The following is a 19,666-nucleotide window of genomic DNA, read 5'->3' on the forward strand; positions in this document are numbered from 1 at the left end:
TCGAGACGGGCTTATCGCTGATTTTTCTGCAGGTGGCTGGGACCACCACATCTGTGTAAAATTTAGCCCTAGGTGTGCACAAATGCAAAATAATTCAACTCCAGAAGGGAAATTAATAGTCAGGTGATACAATTTGGCTTCTTTTTTCCCCTAATATTTTTACTCTCCTCCTTTTTCACATTTTCTCCCAAATTTACATCCACCAACAATAAACAATAAGCAGTAACAAATATGTCAATCCCCATATCAACAACAACAATCCCACCCTCCCACCAACCCCCAAACAACTGCCCGCATGTTAACATAAACAAATAACAAAAAGGATTCAAGAATCACCCATAGTCACTATAAACTCCTACCGCCCCCCCCTAACGTTCGATATTATCCAATTCTTGAAAGTGCAGAATGAATAATGCCCATGAATTGTAGAACCCCTCCATCCTTCCCCTCAGTTCAAACTTCACCTTCTCAAGAGTCAAGAATTCCAACAGCCCCCCCCGCCACGCCAGGGCACAGGGTGGAGAGGTTGCTCTCCATCCCAACAGGATCCGCCTTCGGGCGATCAATGAGGCGAAGGCTACAACATTTGCCTCCGCACCCATTTCTAACCCCGGCTGGTCCGACACCCCGAATATGGCCTCCTGAGGGCCCGGGTCCAGTTTCACGTGCACCACTTTAGAGATTAGCCTAAAAACCTCCTTCTAGTAATCCTCCAGCTCTGGACAGGACCAAAACATATGAACGTGATCCCACCCCCCCCCCCCCCCCCCACTCCCCCGCAACATTTACACACATCTTCTACCCCCTCAAAAAGCCGGCTCATCCTTGCCCTTGTGAGGTATGCTCTATATACCACCTTCAGCTGTATCAGCCCAACCTCGCGCACGAGGTGGAGGCGTTCACTCTCCGGAGCACCTCCCACCAGAACCCCTCCTCCATACCCTCTCCCAATTCTTCCTCCCACTTTGTTTGATCCCCTCCAGTGGTGCCTTCTCCTCTTCCAAAATAGCCCCGTAAACCACCGACACTACCCCCTTCTCCAGTCCCCATCGTCAGCACCTCCTCCAGCAATGCGGAGGCTGACTCCACCAGGAAGCTCTGTATATCCTTCCTAGCAGATTCTCGAACCTGCATGTAACAATTTGGCTTCTTAATGCTTATTTGATGTTATGGGTGCTGTTTCATTTCCCAAATGATATCAGCATCATATGCGTATAGTTCTGGTGTGAGCTGTGTTGGGTGGCAGTTTGCTGAGGACATTAGCCTCTGTAGGTAGTGTCTAGCAAAAATATTCTGAGAGAACAGATTGGGACGTGTAATAACAGTAATTTGAAATGAGCACTGCCAGTTTGACGCTCAATGTTTCTAATAATGCCTGCTCTTAAACATGAATAGCTGAAAAAGCAGGAAGAAGGACTTCATCCAACAGTAGTCTTTAAAGGGATCATCAACTACTTAAAAGTTAGTTGTTGATTGACTTCAACTGACCTTTGCTGAGATTGGAAAGTGTTTAGTGTTTACTCAAGCTCTTTAAATATGCTAAAGTGTACAGAAGGTAGTGTGGCGCACGCTGAAGGATATTATCTGACATCAAGGATTCTGCACAAACAACTCCCTCAAATATATGGGTGCAATTCCACTTTGGGCCACATGATACAAAAAATGAGCAGAGACAACAGTGAACTGGCTAAGATGCTTGCAAGGTGAGGAGGAGCGGAAGGCCTCTCAGCACAGGACAATATCGCCCCAATACGTTCAGGGAGCAATTCTCTCACCTGAAGCTCAGCAAGGAACAATAGCTGTAATTTTAAAAGGCTGACTGAAGTCCTGCCAAGCAGAGATTGGTAGATTTTTGGATATTGAGGGAATCAAAGACTATGTGGATTGTTTGGGGAGGTTTAGCTGAGGTAGATCAGCCATGATCTTACTGAATTGTGGAGGGTTGAATAGCCTGCACCTGCTTCTATTTATTAAATTGTTATGTTTCGATGATGTCGTTGCTATGGTTAAATAGCTGACTGTGGGTGTAAGTTATGAGGTGAGTGTGAGGCTTGTAGCAGAGCTAAGTAAGTGAGGGTAAGAACATAGAACATACAGTGCAGAAGGAGGCCATTCAGCCCATCGAGGCTGCACCGACCCACTTAAGCCCTCACTTCCACCCTATCCCCATAACCCAATAACCCCTCCTAACCTTTTTGGACACTAAGAGCAATTTATCATGGCCAATCCACCTAACCTGTACGTCTTTGGACTGTGGAGGAAACCGGAGCACCCGGAGGAAACCCACGCAGACACGGGGAGAACGTGCAGACTCCGCACAGACAAAGACCCAGCAGGGAATTGAACCTGGGACCCTGGAGGTTGTGACCCTGGGGGCGTGTGCTACCATGCTATTAGATACCGTGCTATTAGATATGAATTGTTGGTTGACAGCGAGTGCTACCGTACTGCCAGGTGCTATTAGATATAAATTGTTGATTGACAGGGATTGTTGCAAGGTAAATGATTGAGGTACGATACATTGAGCAGTGTTTGAGGCTAATAGTGCAAGTAGTGGAATATGGCTTTTGTAGATACATTCACTGACCTTGGCTAATTTGTGCAAGCTCACTGAATAGCATCCAGATTCTTTGGATTTGACTTTGGGCATTGATCTCCATGATTAACTGGTCCACAAGTTTGCAAAGTTTGTCTGGAGGGGCACCTGGTCACCTATTGATAGATTACAGCTTTCCTTCTCTCCACCTCATCCACCTAGAGTTGTGTCAGGGAAACGTGGAGCACACTTCCTCACATGTCGCACCATAATTCCCTCTTCTTCTTGCTCAGACTCTCAGAAACAGTTTCAGCCAGAATGTACATTCCCTTTAAAAAGCTGGCTTTAAGTAGGGCAGGGTAGCTTTATGTAGTGCAAACTTTGCACAAGCTTAGACCACCCTGTGAAACATGCAGTCACTTAACAACTTAAAATTTAGCTCTGGCTGCACATCATGTAAATAAACAGCAGCAAATGTTTGTCTGTCGCTTGCATCAAAACAAACAGGTGCAGCTGCACATCCATTTTCAGGAGCTATTGAATTTAGCCCCTAAGACTATAAACTAAATTGCTATACACTTCAGGACAGAACCCATTACAACAAGAATCCTATATGTATTGATAGATAGATGCTTAAAACTAAGAGTACAATGCATAGCTTAGTAAAAAAATCTAACCGGATCATGGCATGTGCTGGTAAATGAGTCTGTACAAGGCATTAATGCATGCACACTGGAATACTGTGTACATTTTGTGTTGCTGTACTACAGCAAGGATATCCAGGCATTGCCAGCAATGCAGAAAATGGTGTCACAAATTGAAACCTAGCTCAAAGCATCTGAGCCAAAGCTGTAAGATTGAAAAATCTGGGATACTATTCCTGAGGGTGGAAGATCATAAAACCTAGGAGCAGAATTAGGCCATTCGGCTCATCGGGTCTGCTCTGCCATTCAATCATGACTGATATGTTTCTCATCCCCATTCTCCTGTCTTCTCCCCATAACCCCTGGTCCGCTTATTAATCAAGAACCTATCTATCTCTGTCTTAAAGACACTCAGTGGTTTGGCCTCCACAGCCCTCTTCAGGAAAGGTTCTACAGATTCACCACCCTCTGGCTGAAGAAATTCTTCCTCATCTCTGTTTTAAAGGATCGTCCCTTCAGTCTGAGGCTGTGCCCTCGGGTTCTAGTTTATCCTACTAGTGGAAAAATCCTCTCCACATCCACTCTATCCAGGCCACTCAGTATCCTGTAAGTTTCAATAAAATCCCGCCTCCCCTTCTAAACTCCAACAAGTACAGACCCAGAGTCCTCAACCGTTCCTCATAATCTTACCAATGACCGAAGTCAGGCTAACCGGTTTGCAATTTCCCGTCTTCTGCCTCCCTCCCTTCTTAAACAGGGGTGTTACATTACCCATTTCCCAGTCCTCTGGGAGCCTTCCTGCCTCCAGTGATTCCTGAAAGATCACCACCAATGCCTCCACAATCTCCTCAGCTATCTCCTTTAGAACCCTGGGGTCTAGTCCATCCGGTCCAGGTGATTTATGCACCTTCAGACCTTTCAGTTTCCAGGTCTCTTATGATTCAAGATAAAGCAGAACACCATTAAAGTATTTGAGATAGCCGCAAAACCCTAAAGATAAGAGTTTGCAGTTTAAGTTCAAATTATTCATTGCAGAGTGGGATGAACATGTGGAACAAATGTCCAGTGAGGTAGTGGGTTAATAATCTAAGGGACAAATGGAAATTTGAGGCAGTGGGCAATAGAAAGATTTTTGTCACTAGGAAGGAACTGAAAATAATTTTCTGGCCCTATACTTCCTCATTTCCTATGGGCCCCAATTCAAATGGCCTTGCTGCGCCTGCCTCGGTGATGCAACGCCGGCGTTAAATCTTGCAAGTTCACAATGCTAGGGACGGCTCGCGAGATCTAACGCGAACTCGTGAGACATCGTGATCTGGATCTCACTGGCCGGGTCCCAAATTTGAATATTTAAGTGTGCACGCTGGACTATCCCAAGACCCGGGATCCAACACCCGCGTCTGGGAGAACTCACTGTGGCGTCGTCTCGCACTGGTTCCCAGAAACGTGGACCAGCTGTAACGGCAATTGGGGGGGTTGCCCATGTGATTGGAGGCCCTCAGGTGGTCGGGCTCTCGGCAGGGTGGTACTCTGGCACCCCCGATGCCAGCCAGGCACCTTGGCACTGCCAGGGTACCAGGTTGGCAGTGGCAAGGTGCCTGGATGCCAGGTTGCCCATGCTGAGGATTGGGTCCAGAGATGCCCTACTTTTATGAAGTGGGGTGAGGTGGGGGCTCATGGAACCCTTCAATTGGTATATTGGAGCTGAGCTTGTCAGTGCAGGAAACAAAGGAAAGTGCGGCCTCAGCGGGGCACTGCAGAGGTCCCCCCAAAAACTAAATCCTGTTTAACAGCGGGGTCTTTATTGGCACAGTAAGCTCACAGAAACACCCTGCTATTCGCGCCCAAAACGGGAATCTGTTTTTTTCAGTAATCCGTGCCCTATATAACGTTTCAGTAGTGAGAACACCAGTAGTTAAGCCTGCCAGAGAACCAGACCCCCAAGAAGCATTTCAAAACTCAGAATATTTCCTAATAAATTTAGACGCTGAATTCTTACAGCAAATGGTTGTACTGATTCAGCAAATCCGAAGAGACTTGAAAATATAGAATGGCATAGACATTATACACATTATAACATGAACATTGCATCAACATATTAATGGTAATAAGCTATTAAAGAAACATAAATTGGAGCTGTTTTAGATATTTACCTGAATGACAGCTGAATAGTTTGCTGGGATGAAATCAGGGGGATTATCATTAATATCCGAGACATCGATATTCACAATAACTGTAGATGACATGGAAGGAGTTCCACTGTCTTTGGCTTGTACAGTTAATGAATATCCAGATACCTGTTGGGAGTAATTAAATAATCATTACTGGATAATTCACAAAGTCCAGTCAAAGCATTCAAGGACATTCTCCAGAACGAATCTCTGTAACATTCTCTTTAATACTTAATGTGGAATTCTCATGAGTGCCAAATTCAATCCAAACACAATCCCACAGAATCTTTTACTTGGCTTAAACCTTTGTATGAAACTTTGATTTACATAACTGATTACTGAATCTTGGAGACAAGATCCATAGCTTCATAATCTGAGCACAAAGGTTCGATGAAGGTAAAACATAAAAACATTGAATCTTCTTTTAATGGAGGTCCACTTTGTAAAAATTGAATTCACACCTCCATTAAATTCTGACGAAATTAATCTGGTACAAGCCCACTAAATAGTTTGTATGATTCTATCGCAGAGTACAATTTAGTGTCTGATGACTTATCACATCAAAATCATTTCAAACAGCTCAAGTAGGCAATAATTCACCTTTGTTACTTAGACAAAGGTGGCAGGCATTCTGCAACTACAGGCCAGCCAGTTTAACCTTGTTTATGGGAAAGCTTCGCGAAATTATAATTTGGAGGAAAAGTAATAGTCACTTGGGGAAATGCCGGTTAATTAAGAAAAAACAGGACAGATTTGTTACGGCCAAATCACATTTACAAACTTGGAGTATTTTGAAGAGGTAACAAAGACAATTGATGAGGCTTAGGTTGTTGATGTGGTGTACATGGACTTCCAAAAGGCAGTTGATACAGTGCTTCACAACAAGCTTGTTGGCCAGAATTTTAAACTCCCCCCAGGCAGATTCTGAGGCAGGGTTCTCTGCTATGGGGGTGTTCTCTGCTATGGGGGGGTTCCTTGTTATGGGGGGTTCCTTGTTATGGGGGGTTCCTTGCTGTGGGGGGTTTCCCTATCATGGGGGAGTTCCCTGCTATTGGGGGGGTGGTTCTGTGTTATGCCGGGGGTCTCTGGTGAGGATCACTGATGGGGGTCTATGGGCAGGATCTCTGATGGGGATCTCTGGTGCAAATGGATGTCTCAGGTGGGTGTCTCAGGTGTGTGGCTCTCATGGGGGTCTCTGATGGGAGTTTCAGGTGAGAGAGGCTGATAGGGGTCTGATGAAGGTCTCTGGTGTGGGGGTCGAGTCACCCTCATGCTGTGTTCTGTGCGGTGGGGGGGGGGGGGGGGGATGCAGGTGACCCAGCAATTCCCATGGCGGTATGGGGGTGGGAGGAAGGATGCCCCTACTTCTAGGGGAGGGGGTTGCAGGATTTGCGTTGTGGGGCAGGGGAATAGCCAAACCTTGCTATCAGACTGCCCGCTGAGAAAACAAAAAGGCAGCCCACTAGTGGGATCCATGATGCAATCACTTACGATCCCCACCACGCATAAATTAGCTTGGCAAGGGACCCTGAATCATTTCTGGGCACCTCTCCAAACACCAGTGTGAAACACAAGCTATTCAGCTCTGGCAGGAGATCATAGTCTCCCGAGGGGAGACTCCAGCCCGCTATCTTCCTGCTAAATGGGAGATCTGTATTATTTTGAAATACATATTTTATGTATTTTTGTTTGCATTGTGATATTATTCCTTTCAAATCCTCAATAATTTACAGTTATACATTTCTGTAGAGGATCTCTGCATTTCCAGTACCTGGTTTAAGTTTATCACATTGGGGATTCACATTAAACTTCCAAAAAGCATCAATGGAAGAGCACTTTGTAACAATCAGGAACATGAACAATGCTTGTAGTTTCCCTCTACGTAACCTAGGGATGCTTTGGACAAATTCAAAATGCCCATTTTCACCCCAGCTAACTTTAAAGAGCACAAACCACGTGTTGACATGAACATTAGTCTACCTAAGGATCAATACCAATCACATTATATGTTTACCTAGGCAGACACCAGAGGAGTTCAATTTGGAAATGTTTTAATAGAATATTCAAAAAATGGTCCTCTAACCAATCTTTGCTTACTTTTTCTCTATCAAGTTGCTGTTTGACCTTGATCAAGCCAGTGGTTGGACTAATATTGAAGTATTTGTCTGGGTCACCATTCACAATGGAGAACTGTATCTGTGCATTGGTTTGACTATCACTATCTTCTGCCAGAACCTAAGGAAACAAATTCTCCGTTAATATTAAGAAATGTCATGAAAGAAATAGTACTTCTATCGTGGTCAAACTTCAGAAATGATATAATCATAAACTTTATACTCAAAGCAAGCAATGAAACCAAAATATATTATAAAAGCAAATTACTGCAGATGTTGTATATCTGGAATAAGAACAGAAAGTGCTGGAAAAACTCAGCAGGTCTGGCAGCATCAAAATATACTATGGCTGGAAGCATTTGCTGCCAATGAACTTATATACTGATATATTAACAATAACATAACAACTTCTACGCATACAATGCCTCTTAGTAAACTATCCCAAAGGGCAAAAATGCAGCTGAGGGAAATGGTAAAACAGACTCCAAACGGTTTGAAAAGATGACCAAATGCATGTTTAAAATATTTGTTTTGAGGAGGATTTTGAAAGAGGGGAAAGATAGTCGGTACAACTTATGGGGATAAAAATTTGTTGTGTAGCACCGCCAGAAAGTGGTGCTATGTAGACTATGTTTATATCCTGGGGCTAGGCAGAGCACAGTTTGCTATCTGTGTGGGTTTCCTCAATGACGTAATTGAAAGAACCTTTGGATTGCATTGGTAATAGCCGACAGCACTGTCTGTCCCCAGGAAATAGCCTATGTAGCACCATTTTGAAATTACAAACATTCTTTAGCTCACATTGCTTTCAAGGTAGGAAGGCTAAGATGAATAGGATGGTGGAGGTTACAGAGCTGGAGTTGGGAGGGGAGCTCAAAGTGCTATAGTCATAGAGTTGATAGTTAGTTTGAAGGACCCAGTTACAGTGGGCCTGAACTTGCCCAGACTGTCAGTCAGATTCGGAGTGCCACTCCCTCCTAGTTTTTTCCTTAACATTTTTTGGATCCTATATCGCTCGACCTTTCAACTGAGGCCAGTTGAGATCCGAACAGTGCAGTGAATCCCCAAAGCCTTGCATCGAGTGCAGCTCTGTTGGATATAAGGAGGTCGCACTCCTCTTTAAGGCATCAGTTGCTGTAAACCAGGTAAGTTAAAGGTCCAGAAAATGTAAAGGTCCATAACTGGTCAAGGAGAAGGTAAGTGAATAAGGTAAGTCGGTTTGGCATTACGATGCAAGGGCCTCGGTGGTTGTGGTAATGTCAGGTTGGAAAGGATTTTGGGTGGGGGGGGGGTTGGGGGTGAGATCGAACCTCAGGTTGTTGGAGGGGTGAGAGTTGGGTTGAGTCGGGGATAGGGGGTAAATCCCATGGACTGTAGAGTTCTCATCGAGGAATATGATCCCTTGGGGGTGGGAGGAGTCCCATAGGAGGGTAGTCTGGAGTGTGGTGGAGGAGACCCTTGAGGTGGTCGCGGGGTGAGCTAGTCCTATAGAGGTGTCGTCATGGGGGTGGGAGGAGTCCCCTGGGGGTTCGGGGGTGTGGAAGGAGTCCTGTGTTGGGGTCAGTGTAGGCCTGTGCAATAGTTACTCAGAAGTTAGAAGAGGTTTTAATTTTTCAAATTTTTTCTATACCATTGATGTAACCCAGTCAGAACCATTTGAAGTTTGCAACTTAAATCACAATGTGACAACTATAAATGAACTGTTTGCATATTTTGCACGTTGCCCTGATTTCTAGTGGCCTCTGATTGTTTTGGTTGAATTGACCCTATTAGGTGTAAAGGAGGCTCAAGGTCTGATAATACAGCGAGCATTTGCTATCATTTGGGAGAGGCCTCTGACTCAACCCACATAGCTGATGAACCTCGGAACACTGACAAAGTCACAATGTAACCACATCCATGCCACTCACATGGGTAGTTTACATTTTTGACTGCCGGTTTTACCCTGCCTGGATTGCTCTGTGATTCCATACAACAGTGGGATAAGGTGGCCAGAACTACAGATATATAGGCTGTTTGTAGTATACAAACCCAGACTTTTACATGAATTCACTGAGAACTTTTCACAGGAGGTATAAAAGCAGCAAAAACTCTTAAGTAAATCAGCCGGAGTGTCAAAACACTGCTTTTGCAATATTATATGTTACCCATCATTTTTCTAACTGCAGATCAGGATGATATTCAAAAACCTTTCTTCACCATATAGTTGAATTGCAGTGTAGAAAAAAGCATCAATAAAATGACGTACCGTAAGTACTGAATCTCCAACATGTGCATCTTCACTGATAACAGCATTGTACATCTCTCTGCTGAATTCTGGTGCATTATCATTTACATCTGTTATATTCACATTTACGGTAGTAACTGTGCTCAACGAAGGGGAGCCTCCATCTTTAGCTTCAACTGTAAGGTAGTAACCCTTACAAGTCTCATAGTCAAGATTCTCAATTACAGAAATAATTCCTGTTATCAAAGAAAAAAATGTCAAGCAAATCTAAACCTAAGACAGCAAATATTAATTTCAAGCAGATAATGTCATATTGTAACCAAGATGGCAACCTTAATAATTCTCACTGGAACAAAACTTACAGTAAATTCAACTGAAGTCAATGGAACAGAAAATTGGGTGGGTGTAAAAGGGTCTGCAGATCCATTATTGATCATTTCTGCTATTTCTAAAGATAAATTTCATGTCCTGTATGTCTACAATTCTGGTATGGATCCTCACTCAACTAGAACATTGTGAACATTATGATCTCTAAAGCGGATTCCCTGATTCTCATTACCATCAAGCGAGGCTCTACGCCAAGAACATTGCCTCACTGAAACCATTCCTCTGCTCGCACTGACAAAAGCTCATGGGTATAATTTAAATTAGGAGTAAATAGGATATTCAGATGGAATGATTTCACACAAAGGATTTCAGACTTAAAATTGTTTCCAGAAACAACGGGAATGTTTGTCGAGAAAGACTGGCTCTGAGCATTATATTGAAAATTCAATGTTGGAGTTAATTTAAAACACAATTTGTTGGCCCAAATGGTCTTTCCTGCCCTTAATTGTTTTCTAAATTTGAGCTCATTCAAAAAGGTATGAGTCCAATATTCTGACCAACAGTTTAACATACCATCATAAATGTAACAAGTGCTTCTGGTGTTTCAAGACCATCAAATATTATAGTGGAAATGTTCATGCTCGAGTTGCTTTTGCTATGTGATATAATTTAGCACGTTAAAACGTACCTGTCAATGAAACATCAATATATTTTATGCAGGTGCCTGCAGTTTTCAAATTGGGTAATTAATGTTTCTCACATGCTTAATATTTCATCAAAATTGGCTGCTATAAACCGAGAACCACTTGTTACAGTCTACTTTCACCTGAAAACTGAATTGGTTTGAAAAAAAGAGCTGAATGTATTATTATTACCTTTTTTAGTGTCAATTTTGAATTTTCCATGTTCATTACCAGATCTAATATTGTAAGTAATTTCGGCGTTTGCACCAATATCCTTGCTGGCAGCATACAGAACTAAAATCTCAATTCCCAATTTTACATTTTCAGCAACAGTGGCTAAATAGTCTCGTCTCTCAAAAACTGGTGGATTATCATTGATGTCCAGCACGAAAATAGTGATTGTGGCAAAAGCTGAGAGTTTCCAGGATACTCCTTGATCTGTGGCTTTGACGGTAAGATTATACAATGCTTGCTGCTCCCTATCCAATGCCTTTTCCAGACTAATGATTCCAGAATATGTGTCAATCGAAAAAAATCCATCAGCAGATTCAACAAGTGTATATTCTATATCTCTGTTTGGACCTGTTAACAAAATAAATACTTGTTTTGAAACCTGTTATTGCATTGCAAAGAAATTTTTTACACCACGTCATAAATACAAACATTGATGGCTCAGATTTTCACAATAATGATTATTAACAATAGAGTTAATATTGTGCATTAAAAATATTGCATAATTTATATTTCATATTTATTACTTTAATATGCAAAAAAGGTATTTAGAAACATGAATTACATAAACATGTCTGGATTAATAATTATGAATAATATGAATTGTTTAACCGATTATGTGCACCTTTATCAGCCAAAGAATAACATCTAGAACGCCATATAATAAATACATTAATGTTTGCAAAGGGTGTTCAGCCCTTTGCTAAATGTACTATACTCCATTCCCCAACCTACGCAGCCCCAGCGTGATCTGCGCATGAGTGCGTGGGGCCGGAGAATCAAGCCCAATGTCAAACATTACGGCCGGGATCCTCCAGGGCCGCCAGTCAGTGGCAGGAAACCTGATGGCCGAGTGAATCGGGTATCAGGCAAAAAGCGAGCTTCAAGCTGGCCGAGAAAACCAGGACATGTTTTTTAAAGGCATTTTGCTTATGAAAGCTCAATCGACCAAAGGTAGCTTCAATCAGCTGAATGAAGAACAGAATTGCAAAGCATAAGCATAGCAGTGACAGAAGTGAATACTGCAGGAAACAAATCCTGCATACTATTTGGATGCAGTGGCGGAAGCAGAGAGTAAGTCTTTTCAGACACCCAATAGGAGCCAATACATTTTCCATGCCCTGTCATGTAGATATGCTGCCATAAACTTGGATTACGAGTAACAATAACTATGGAACACTCAGGGGATTAGAATGGAAATTCATGTTGCATATGGGTCTTATTAGTTGATATTTTGTGAGTTTTATAACTGGTAATCATTTTTCAAGCAAGTTAAATCCTCTCATAACTGCTTCTTGGAGTTTAAGTGCTATGGTATCCAAAGCAATCCGAAAAACTTCATCATAAGGTACTCATTTTCTGTCTGTACTGATGCTCAATAGCTAATTACAATGTTGGCAACCATTTGTCTATACTATGGTACACTGGAAGTGATTGTTCAACATGAGCTAGCACTGCTGCCTCACAGTGCCAGGGGCCAGATTAAATTATTAAATTCTGACCACTGTGTGGAGCTTGCACGTCCTCCCCATGTCTGCGTGGATTTTCTCCGGTTGCTTTGGTTTCCTCCCACAGTCAAAAGATGTGCAGGTTAGGTGGATTGGTCGTGCTAAATTGCCCCTCAGTGTCCAAAAGGTTAGGTGGGGTTATTAAGTTAAGGGGATAGGGTGGCAGACATGGACCTAGGTAGGGTGCTCTTTCAGAGGGTCGGTGCAGACTCATTGGACTGAAGGGCCTACTGCTTCACTTTAATGATTCTATAGCTCACATGTTTTAAACCTCAGTTTGAAACAAGACTCAGAAAGTTCTGTAAATTCAGATATCCCAGGAAGGATAGTCGCCGTATTGGACTCCCAACCTGTAAGCTGTCATCCACACATCAACATTTACAACTAGTATCCCTTTGTTACAGGTGGCTAGCACTTCTTCAACAAAACTATTATTTAAAGTCACAAATATTCTGTATCAGTTCTGACGTTTATGCAAGTGTGAAATGAGCCTTGGTGTTCTCTTTAGATCTAACCAGCAAACCACTGTGTAAGAGAATGAGTGGGACATAAGCAAATTAAAAATGTGCATTCTGTATAATTATATGTTCCTATGATATGGCAGTTTATGTAAATAATTAATATTTAATAAATTAAATACTAGTTTAGCAGCAAATATCCCGTAAACTCCTCAAAGCTTCTCCGCAAAAAAGGTTCCCTCTTCAGATTCTGAACAGATTCAGTTGGTAGGATCCACCTAGGACTTTGTACCTCTCCCTGATTCCTCAATGAGTGGACACTCAACTCACATGAAAAATGAAATGAAATGAAATGAAAATCGCTTATTGTCACAAGTAGGCTCCAATGAAGTTACTGTGAAAAGCCCCTAGTCGCCACATTCCAGCGCCTGTTCGGGGAGGCTGGTACGGGAATTGAACCATGCTGCTGGCCTGCTTGGTCTGCTTTAAAAGCCAGCGATTTAGCCCAGTGGCATCTTGGATTTAGGTGGGTGCGAGGTAGCGGGAGGGGGGTGGGGGGGGGGTTTGGGACAGTTTGGGAATTATCCTTCCCATTTGTCTACTGTATAGTCCACTAGCAAAATCATGGCTCAATCTGTGAAATGAGCTTTATGACCTTGTCAACCAATTACTTCACCAAAGTACTTGATACAGGGCAACTCAATTTTGCATCATTTAATCTGATTAAGTGGTTTATTAGACAGTTCAAAAATGTTTCATGTGTGTGTAATTGCCCAATTTTCTTTTGTTCTTACTACAGGACCATATTAGACAGGATTTCCAGTTTCTCAACTGAAAGACTTTGCTATTTGTTTTGCAATTTCTAAATGGCTATTTTAAGAAATACTGAACAATGGGGAAAATTTGACAAAAAACCGATGGTTATTCTTGTGGTCTGTCTGTAAATCACTTAAATTAATTCTGCAAAGAAAATTGATTTCAGTTTAACCTTGCACTATAGTGTATAAATCCATCTGCAATACAACATTATTATTTTCTCAAGATAATGGATTTATTTTGTGCAACACAGAAAGATATTTCCTCAATCTTACTTCACTATAGATTAGAATGCTGTATACAGTATTGTGTCACAATGGAGTTGATTTAAATTAAACATAGGGTCTGGGTCATTGGATTCCAATTGCTTTGTTGACCTGATATTTCGTACCATTTCAAATGTGCAGATAATTTGCTTTAGGTCTGTTTTAACTCTCACTCGAGCAGATAATGCTTCCAGTTTAAGAGTTTGGGGTCAGTAAAATTGAGGTTTATATGATCAAAATCAAATTGCACAAAGATCTTTCCACTTAACTCTAAATGCACATAAGAAGATAGGAATAAATTGTGTCAGCTACGCTTTTCATGGGTCAAGTACCAGAAAGAAACTACATGGAAGAAAGCGTTTCAGCTGTTATTATATTTTGGTTCACAGATGCTGTTTACATGTTTACTGCTGTAAGGTCTTGGCAGGGGGTTACTAATAGCTCTATTACAACTTTAAAAATGATATTGTGATCAACGATATTTTCATTAAATTGAAAGACACTGAGCTATTAGGCAAATGATTAATATATATTGAGATGGTAAATTATGCATACAAATTTTGTATTTTAATCATACAGAAGGCTGATTCCTCCTGTAATTTTTATCTTGATAGAATTCAGCAAATAGAAAATTATTGTGGCTGTTTTGTCTCCATTTTCAGGCTTTACTTCATGAATATTCACTTTGAAAGATAAGATGATGTTGAATTTGGAGTAAGACCAAATTAAGATGCATACAAGATTCCAACTTTTCAATGTGTGAATATATTCTGCAAACTTGCCGTTATAATTTGACACCAAAAAATTGAACTAATGAGTTTTTGAATATTAGCAGGCTTAATTTTTGCCAAACAAAACTGTATACAATTTTTCCACTTCAAACCAATGAATTTAATTCCTTTTCAAGTTAATTAAAGTTTTACAGAATATGAAAATATCCAAGAAAAGTGGTGATAATAATTGACCTCTCCTGTTACAATTATAAAATAAAATAAAATACCCTCATGTTCAACACATTTAAATGTAAGGGGAGAGGTCAATAATTGGAGCCACTTTCTCTGTATCTTTTCATATTCTGAAATAAGCTGAGGTTAAAAGATTGCATTGAAAATCAGACCTCAGACTGTTACAATCAATTTTTAATCACAATTTCTTACATATAACTTCAATTAGCACTATTCATAATAAAGGTGCAAAAATACTTCAAGGATTTGATGAAAAATTTTGACCATGGAGACAAATATTAAAAGTATTTAATCTGATTATATCTATACTCTTGGCATTATATAGGTTAGTGATCTAAGTTAAGTTAATTTTTTACAATAAGGCTAAGTGACTTTTAGCTCAATATTTGGCATTTAGTTTTAAAGCATTCAAATATAATTTCAGTAATTTCTAACATAACGAGGCATGGTCGCACAACGGGATATTCCTTTGCCTGGCCAGATCATTAAGAATCCTGCGGTAACAAATGACAACTTCCAGCCTCCAATCTGTTGTATAAAGCAGCTCTTTCATGATTTCCAATTGCCAACTTCTGATTGTTGCATTGTTCATTTAAACTAATGCATATCCATCTCCATTTAGTTTTACCAAACAAATTTCATTTGATACTGACAGATACTAATAATAGCTGACCACCTCAGGGCAATATGCCTCGGGAGGAGTACGAGTGCAACAACTCTCCAAGCATAATGCAGAGCCACAGACCACTGAACACCTGATACCTACTTCCAAAATAAGGTTTGCACTTTTGTTAATTAAAATGAAAATAAAATCTGGTGCTTATATACATTGTATCTCTGTGACATGTGAACATGTGGCAACAAAATTTTGCTCTGTAGTGCCCATATTTTCGGTGTTATGGGTGCTATTTTGGTTCCATAGCACAAAATTCCACCTTGTCGAGTGTACTAGCGTGGGAATTGGAATGTGCATCAGTTAGCAGACCATGACGTCAGTTAGTGTGTAACCTAGATTTGACATCAGTGCTGCCATTATTTGACCTTACTGTTACAGCCAACACCCTCTCTTAAAGACGCACTGTTGAACATTGGTTCAGAAGTAGGAAGGATTCCCCCACCAGTGCTTTTAAAGGGATCACAATGATGTGTGTGCTAGGTCCTGATTCATTTCTACTTGGTAGTTTGAGGAATTATTAAAAGTCAGAGCAATTGACAAGGAGGGGACGTCCGGTGATGGGCTTGTGCTGAGCAGTTGCAAATCAGGTGGCTCTCCTCCAGAATAAAATAGGCACTTTTGGACGAATTTAGCCTGAAAATTCAAACTCGTTCTACCCGTAAACAGGAAGGGAAAAGGAAAGGTGCAATATGCCAGCAAGTGGGAGCTCAGGAGGCCGCAGAGAAGGTAGAAGCGGTGGAAAAGGACAGGAACAGCAAGCGATCGAGTCAGCCAACCCATGAGGCGAGGGATCCCCAGTCACCACCGAGAGGGAGACCGACGACCCGGACAACCACCCCTACCCACCTCACCTGGAGATGAATGGAAGATTTTCCTGATGAAAGAATTGACATGAGGGAAGCAATCAAAGTGGAGATCCAGGTGACGGTTTAAGGTGGTGGTAACGGAGGCGTTGGTCGCCATGCAGACAGCAATCGACGGAAAGTGGAAGAAGCTGGAAGCTCAGGGGGAGACAATTTATGAGCTTGAAAAGGCTTGTTGCTCTGGAGGCTGAAATAAAAAGATTGGTGGCGACCCAGAGGAGCCTAAAGGGGAAGGTCAAGGATCAGGAGAATCGGTCTCGGCACCAAAGCATCCAGATTGTGGGCCTGCCAGATGGGATCAAAGACAGGGACCTGACAGACTATGTGGCCCAGATGCTGGGCAACTTAGTCGGAAGGGACAACTTCCCCAAGCCGCCGGAGATCGACAGGGCACACAGGTCACTCTGACCGAAGCCCAAGGCTGGGGAGCAGCCAAGGGCGATAGTTGCCAAACTACACAGGTATCAGGATTGGGAGAGGATCCTGCCTTGGGCTCAGTGGACCAAAGCGAGCAGTTGGAAGGACACAGAATACGGGTATACCAAGACATTGGGATAGACCTGGCAAGGCCAAGTTCAACCAAGTGAAATCGGCCCTGGACAAAAATTAATAACATTTGGGATGCTATCCCCAGCCAGGCTCTGGGTGACATTCCAAAGCAAAGAACAGTATTTTAACACCCTGGCAGAGGTGGCCGAGTTCGTGCGGATGAATGGCAGAGACAAAAAAACAGAAAAGGCAGCGATGAGGATGATGCTGAGAGAGAAAGGAGAAAGAAAGTAATGGACATGAACAATGTTTGTGTGAGACAGTGCGGCCTCACTTTGAGCAAGAGCACCAGCTCACAGGAAGGAAGGGATGCGGAGACAGCAATTGATCAGGCATAGGGAGGGGGTGAGACCAGCTTCGGGAGGGGGGGCCTCCATACTAGCGGGGAAAGCTAGCGCTAGGAAGTGTGAAAGCAAGGGGGCCGCACCGCATCTCCCAGTGGGGAGGGAGTGCCTAGCGGGGAGGGAGGGTGAAACCACAGGGGCAAGGAATGGGAATGCAAGGGAGTGAATTGGGAGGGGGGGGGGGCATGGGGTGAGGGGGGAGTGTAGGAACGGGGACAGAGTGGGGGAAGGGGGGGAGCATCATGAGAAGGAAGGGAAGGGTTTTAGATTGGCTTCAGCAGGTTAGTTTCGGGTTGAAGGAACAAGATGGCTCCATAAGCAGCCACTTTGGAGGGTCCCTGGACAAAGGGAAACCCCCGGAGTGCAGGGGCGTATCCACCAGGTAAGTATGATTAATCCCGCAGGAAGTGGGGGACAAAAACCCTCCACCAGGATTATCACCTGGAATGTTAGGAGACTTAACAGCCCGATGCAAAGATCCAGAGTCTTCGACCATCTGGGAAGTTTGAAAGCCAATATAGTCTTCCTCCAAGAGACACAGCAGAAGGACTGACAGCGGGAAAGGGCTGGGTGGGACAGACCATTGTGGAGACATTGGTGATGAACTTTCAGGAATCACTGGAGGCAAGGAGGGTCCCAGAGCAATGGACAATAGCTAATGTAACACCCCTATTTAAGAAGGGAGGGAGGCAGAAGACAGGAAATTATAGGCCGGTTAGCCTGAATTTGATCATTGGTAAGATTTTAAGAGTCCATTATTAAAGATGAGATTGCCGAGTACTTGGAAGTGGACAATAAAATAGGACTGAGTCAGCACGGCTTCGTCAAGGGGAGGTATCTGTTAGAATTTTTATAATAATCATCTTTATTATTGTCACAAGTAGGCTTACATTAATATTGCAATGAAGTTACTGTGCCTGTGGCTTTGCCGGACAGTGGGCTTCTTCACTTACAGGGTACTATTGACTGTACACAAATGACATTGCAGGCACTGCATCTCAATAACTTCAAAAGTTACTACTCACTGAATGTATAATTATTGTGAGACCACAATATTGTGGTCAATTATTGTGGATCCACATTGTTGTGGATCTGGAGTCACATGTAGGCCAGACCAGGTAAGGACGACAGATTTGCTTCCCTAAAGGACATTAGTAAACTGGATAGGCTTTTACAACACGGTAGCACGGTGGTTAGCACAGTTGCTTCACAGCTCCAGAGTCCCAGGTTCGATTCACTGTCTGTGCGGAGTTTGCTCTTTCTCCCCATGTCTACATGGATTTCCTCCGGGTGCTCCGGTTTCCTCCCACAGTCCAAAAATGTGCAGGTTAGGTGGATTGGCCATGCTAAATTGCCCTTAGTGTCCAAAAAGGTTGGGTTGGGTGGGGTTACTGGGTTATGGGGATAGGGTATGGGCTTAGGTAGGGTGCACTTTCCAAGGGGCAGTGCAGACCCGATGAGCTGAATGGCCCCCTTCTGCATTATAAATTCTATGATACTATGAATTGACGATAGCTTAACGGTCATCTTTAAACTTTTAATTCCAAATATTTTTATTGAATTCAAATGTTACCATCTGCCATGGTGGGATTCGAACCTGGGTTCAGAGAATGACTCTGAATCTCTGTATTACTAGTCCTGTGACAATACCATTATGCCACTGCCTCCTCTGCTGCCTCGCCTTATCCAATTGAGTATCCAATACATAGTTAACTACTGCTCCCAGGGTTAGCTGGTGGAGGCAAAATCAAGGATTAAAGTCAGAAACTTTTGGTAAAAGATGTGTCATCCCAGTTTGGGGCATATACATTGAGCAACACCACTGGAGCACCCTCCAGTAACCCACTAACCATTACATACCTCCCATTCGGATCTGTCAAAATCTTAGCCGCCGATAAAGCTACCTTCTTATTATTCAAAATTGTTGCCCCACTGGCCCTAATAACAAATCCTGAATGTAACACTTGCCCCACCTAACCCTTCCGTAAACTTATCTCATCTTTAACCCACAAATGGGTCTCCTGCAACAGCACCACATTACCCTTCAAACTCCTAAGGTGCGCAAACACCTCGATCTCCTTACCAGGCCGCTCAACCCCTTCATGCTCCATGTGACCAGCCGGATTTTTTTTTGGGGGGGGGGGGGGGGGGGGAGGGAGGTCATCTATTCCCTCTGTACCAGAGTAAGCTGTTTCCACCCGTGAGGCGGCCCAACAACCTCTCAAGGAGAATCAACAACATGTCAATCCAAGATGCCACCAAATCCCCCAACACAACCAAACAACGAA

The 19,666-nt window shown here is 42.7% G+C and overlaps 1 protein-coding gene across 8 annotated transcripts in view; it reads right to left on the bottom strand.

Annotated features, from left to right (window-relative positions):
- The window catches only part of LOC140391693 (protocadherin Fat 3-like), a 1,133,162-nt gene that overhangs the window by 107,152 nt on the left and 1,006,344 nt on the right, over positions 1 to 19,666 (bottom strand). For all 8 annotated transcript variants that reach the window (XM_072476450.1, XM_072476451.1, XM_072476455.1 and 5 more), the window contains 4 exons: positions 10,895 to 11,284; positions 9,714 to 9,928; positions 7,449 to 7,586; positions 5,334 to 5,477 (listed from right to left, as the gene is read on the bottom strand). In XM_072476450.1, the coding sequence (XP_072332551.1) occupies positions 5,334 to 5,477; positions 7,449 to 7,586; positions 9,714 to 9,928; positions 10,895 to 11,284 (887 nt within the window). The remainder of the gene's footprint in view (positions 1 to 5,333; positions 5,478 to 7,448; positions 7,587 to 9,713; positions 9,929 to 10,894; positions 11,285 to 19,666) is intronic.

Source organism: Scyliorhinus torazame, chromosome 15, assembly GCF_047496885.1.
Source record: "Scyliorhinus torazame isolate Kashiwa2021f chromosome 15, sScyTor2.1, whole genome shotgun sequence".
NCBI classification, from domain to species: domain Eukaryota; kingdom Metazoa; phylum Chordata; class Chondrichthyes; order Carcharhiniformes; family Scyliorhinidae; genus Scyliorhinus; species Scyliorhinus torazame.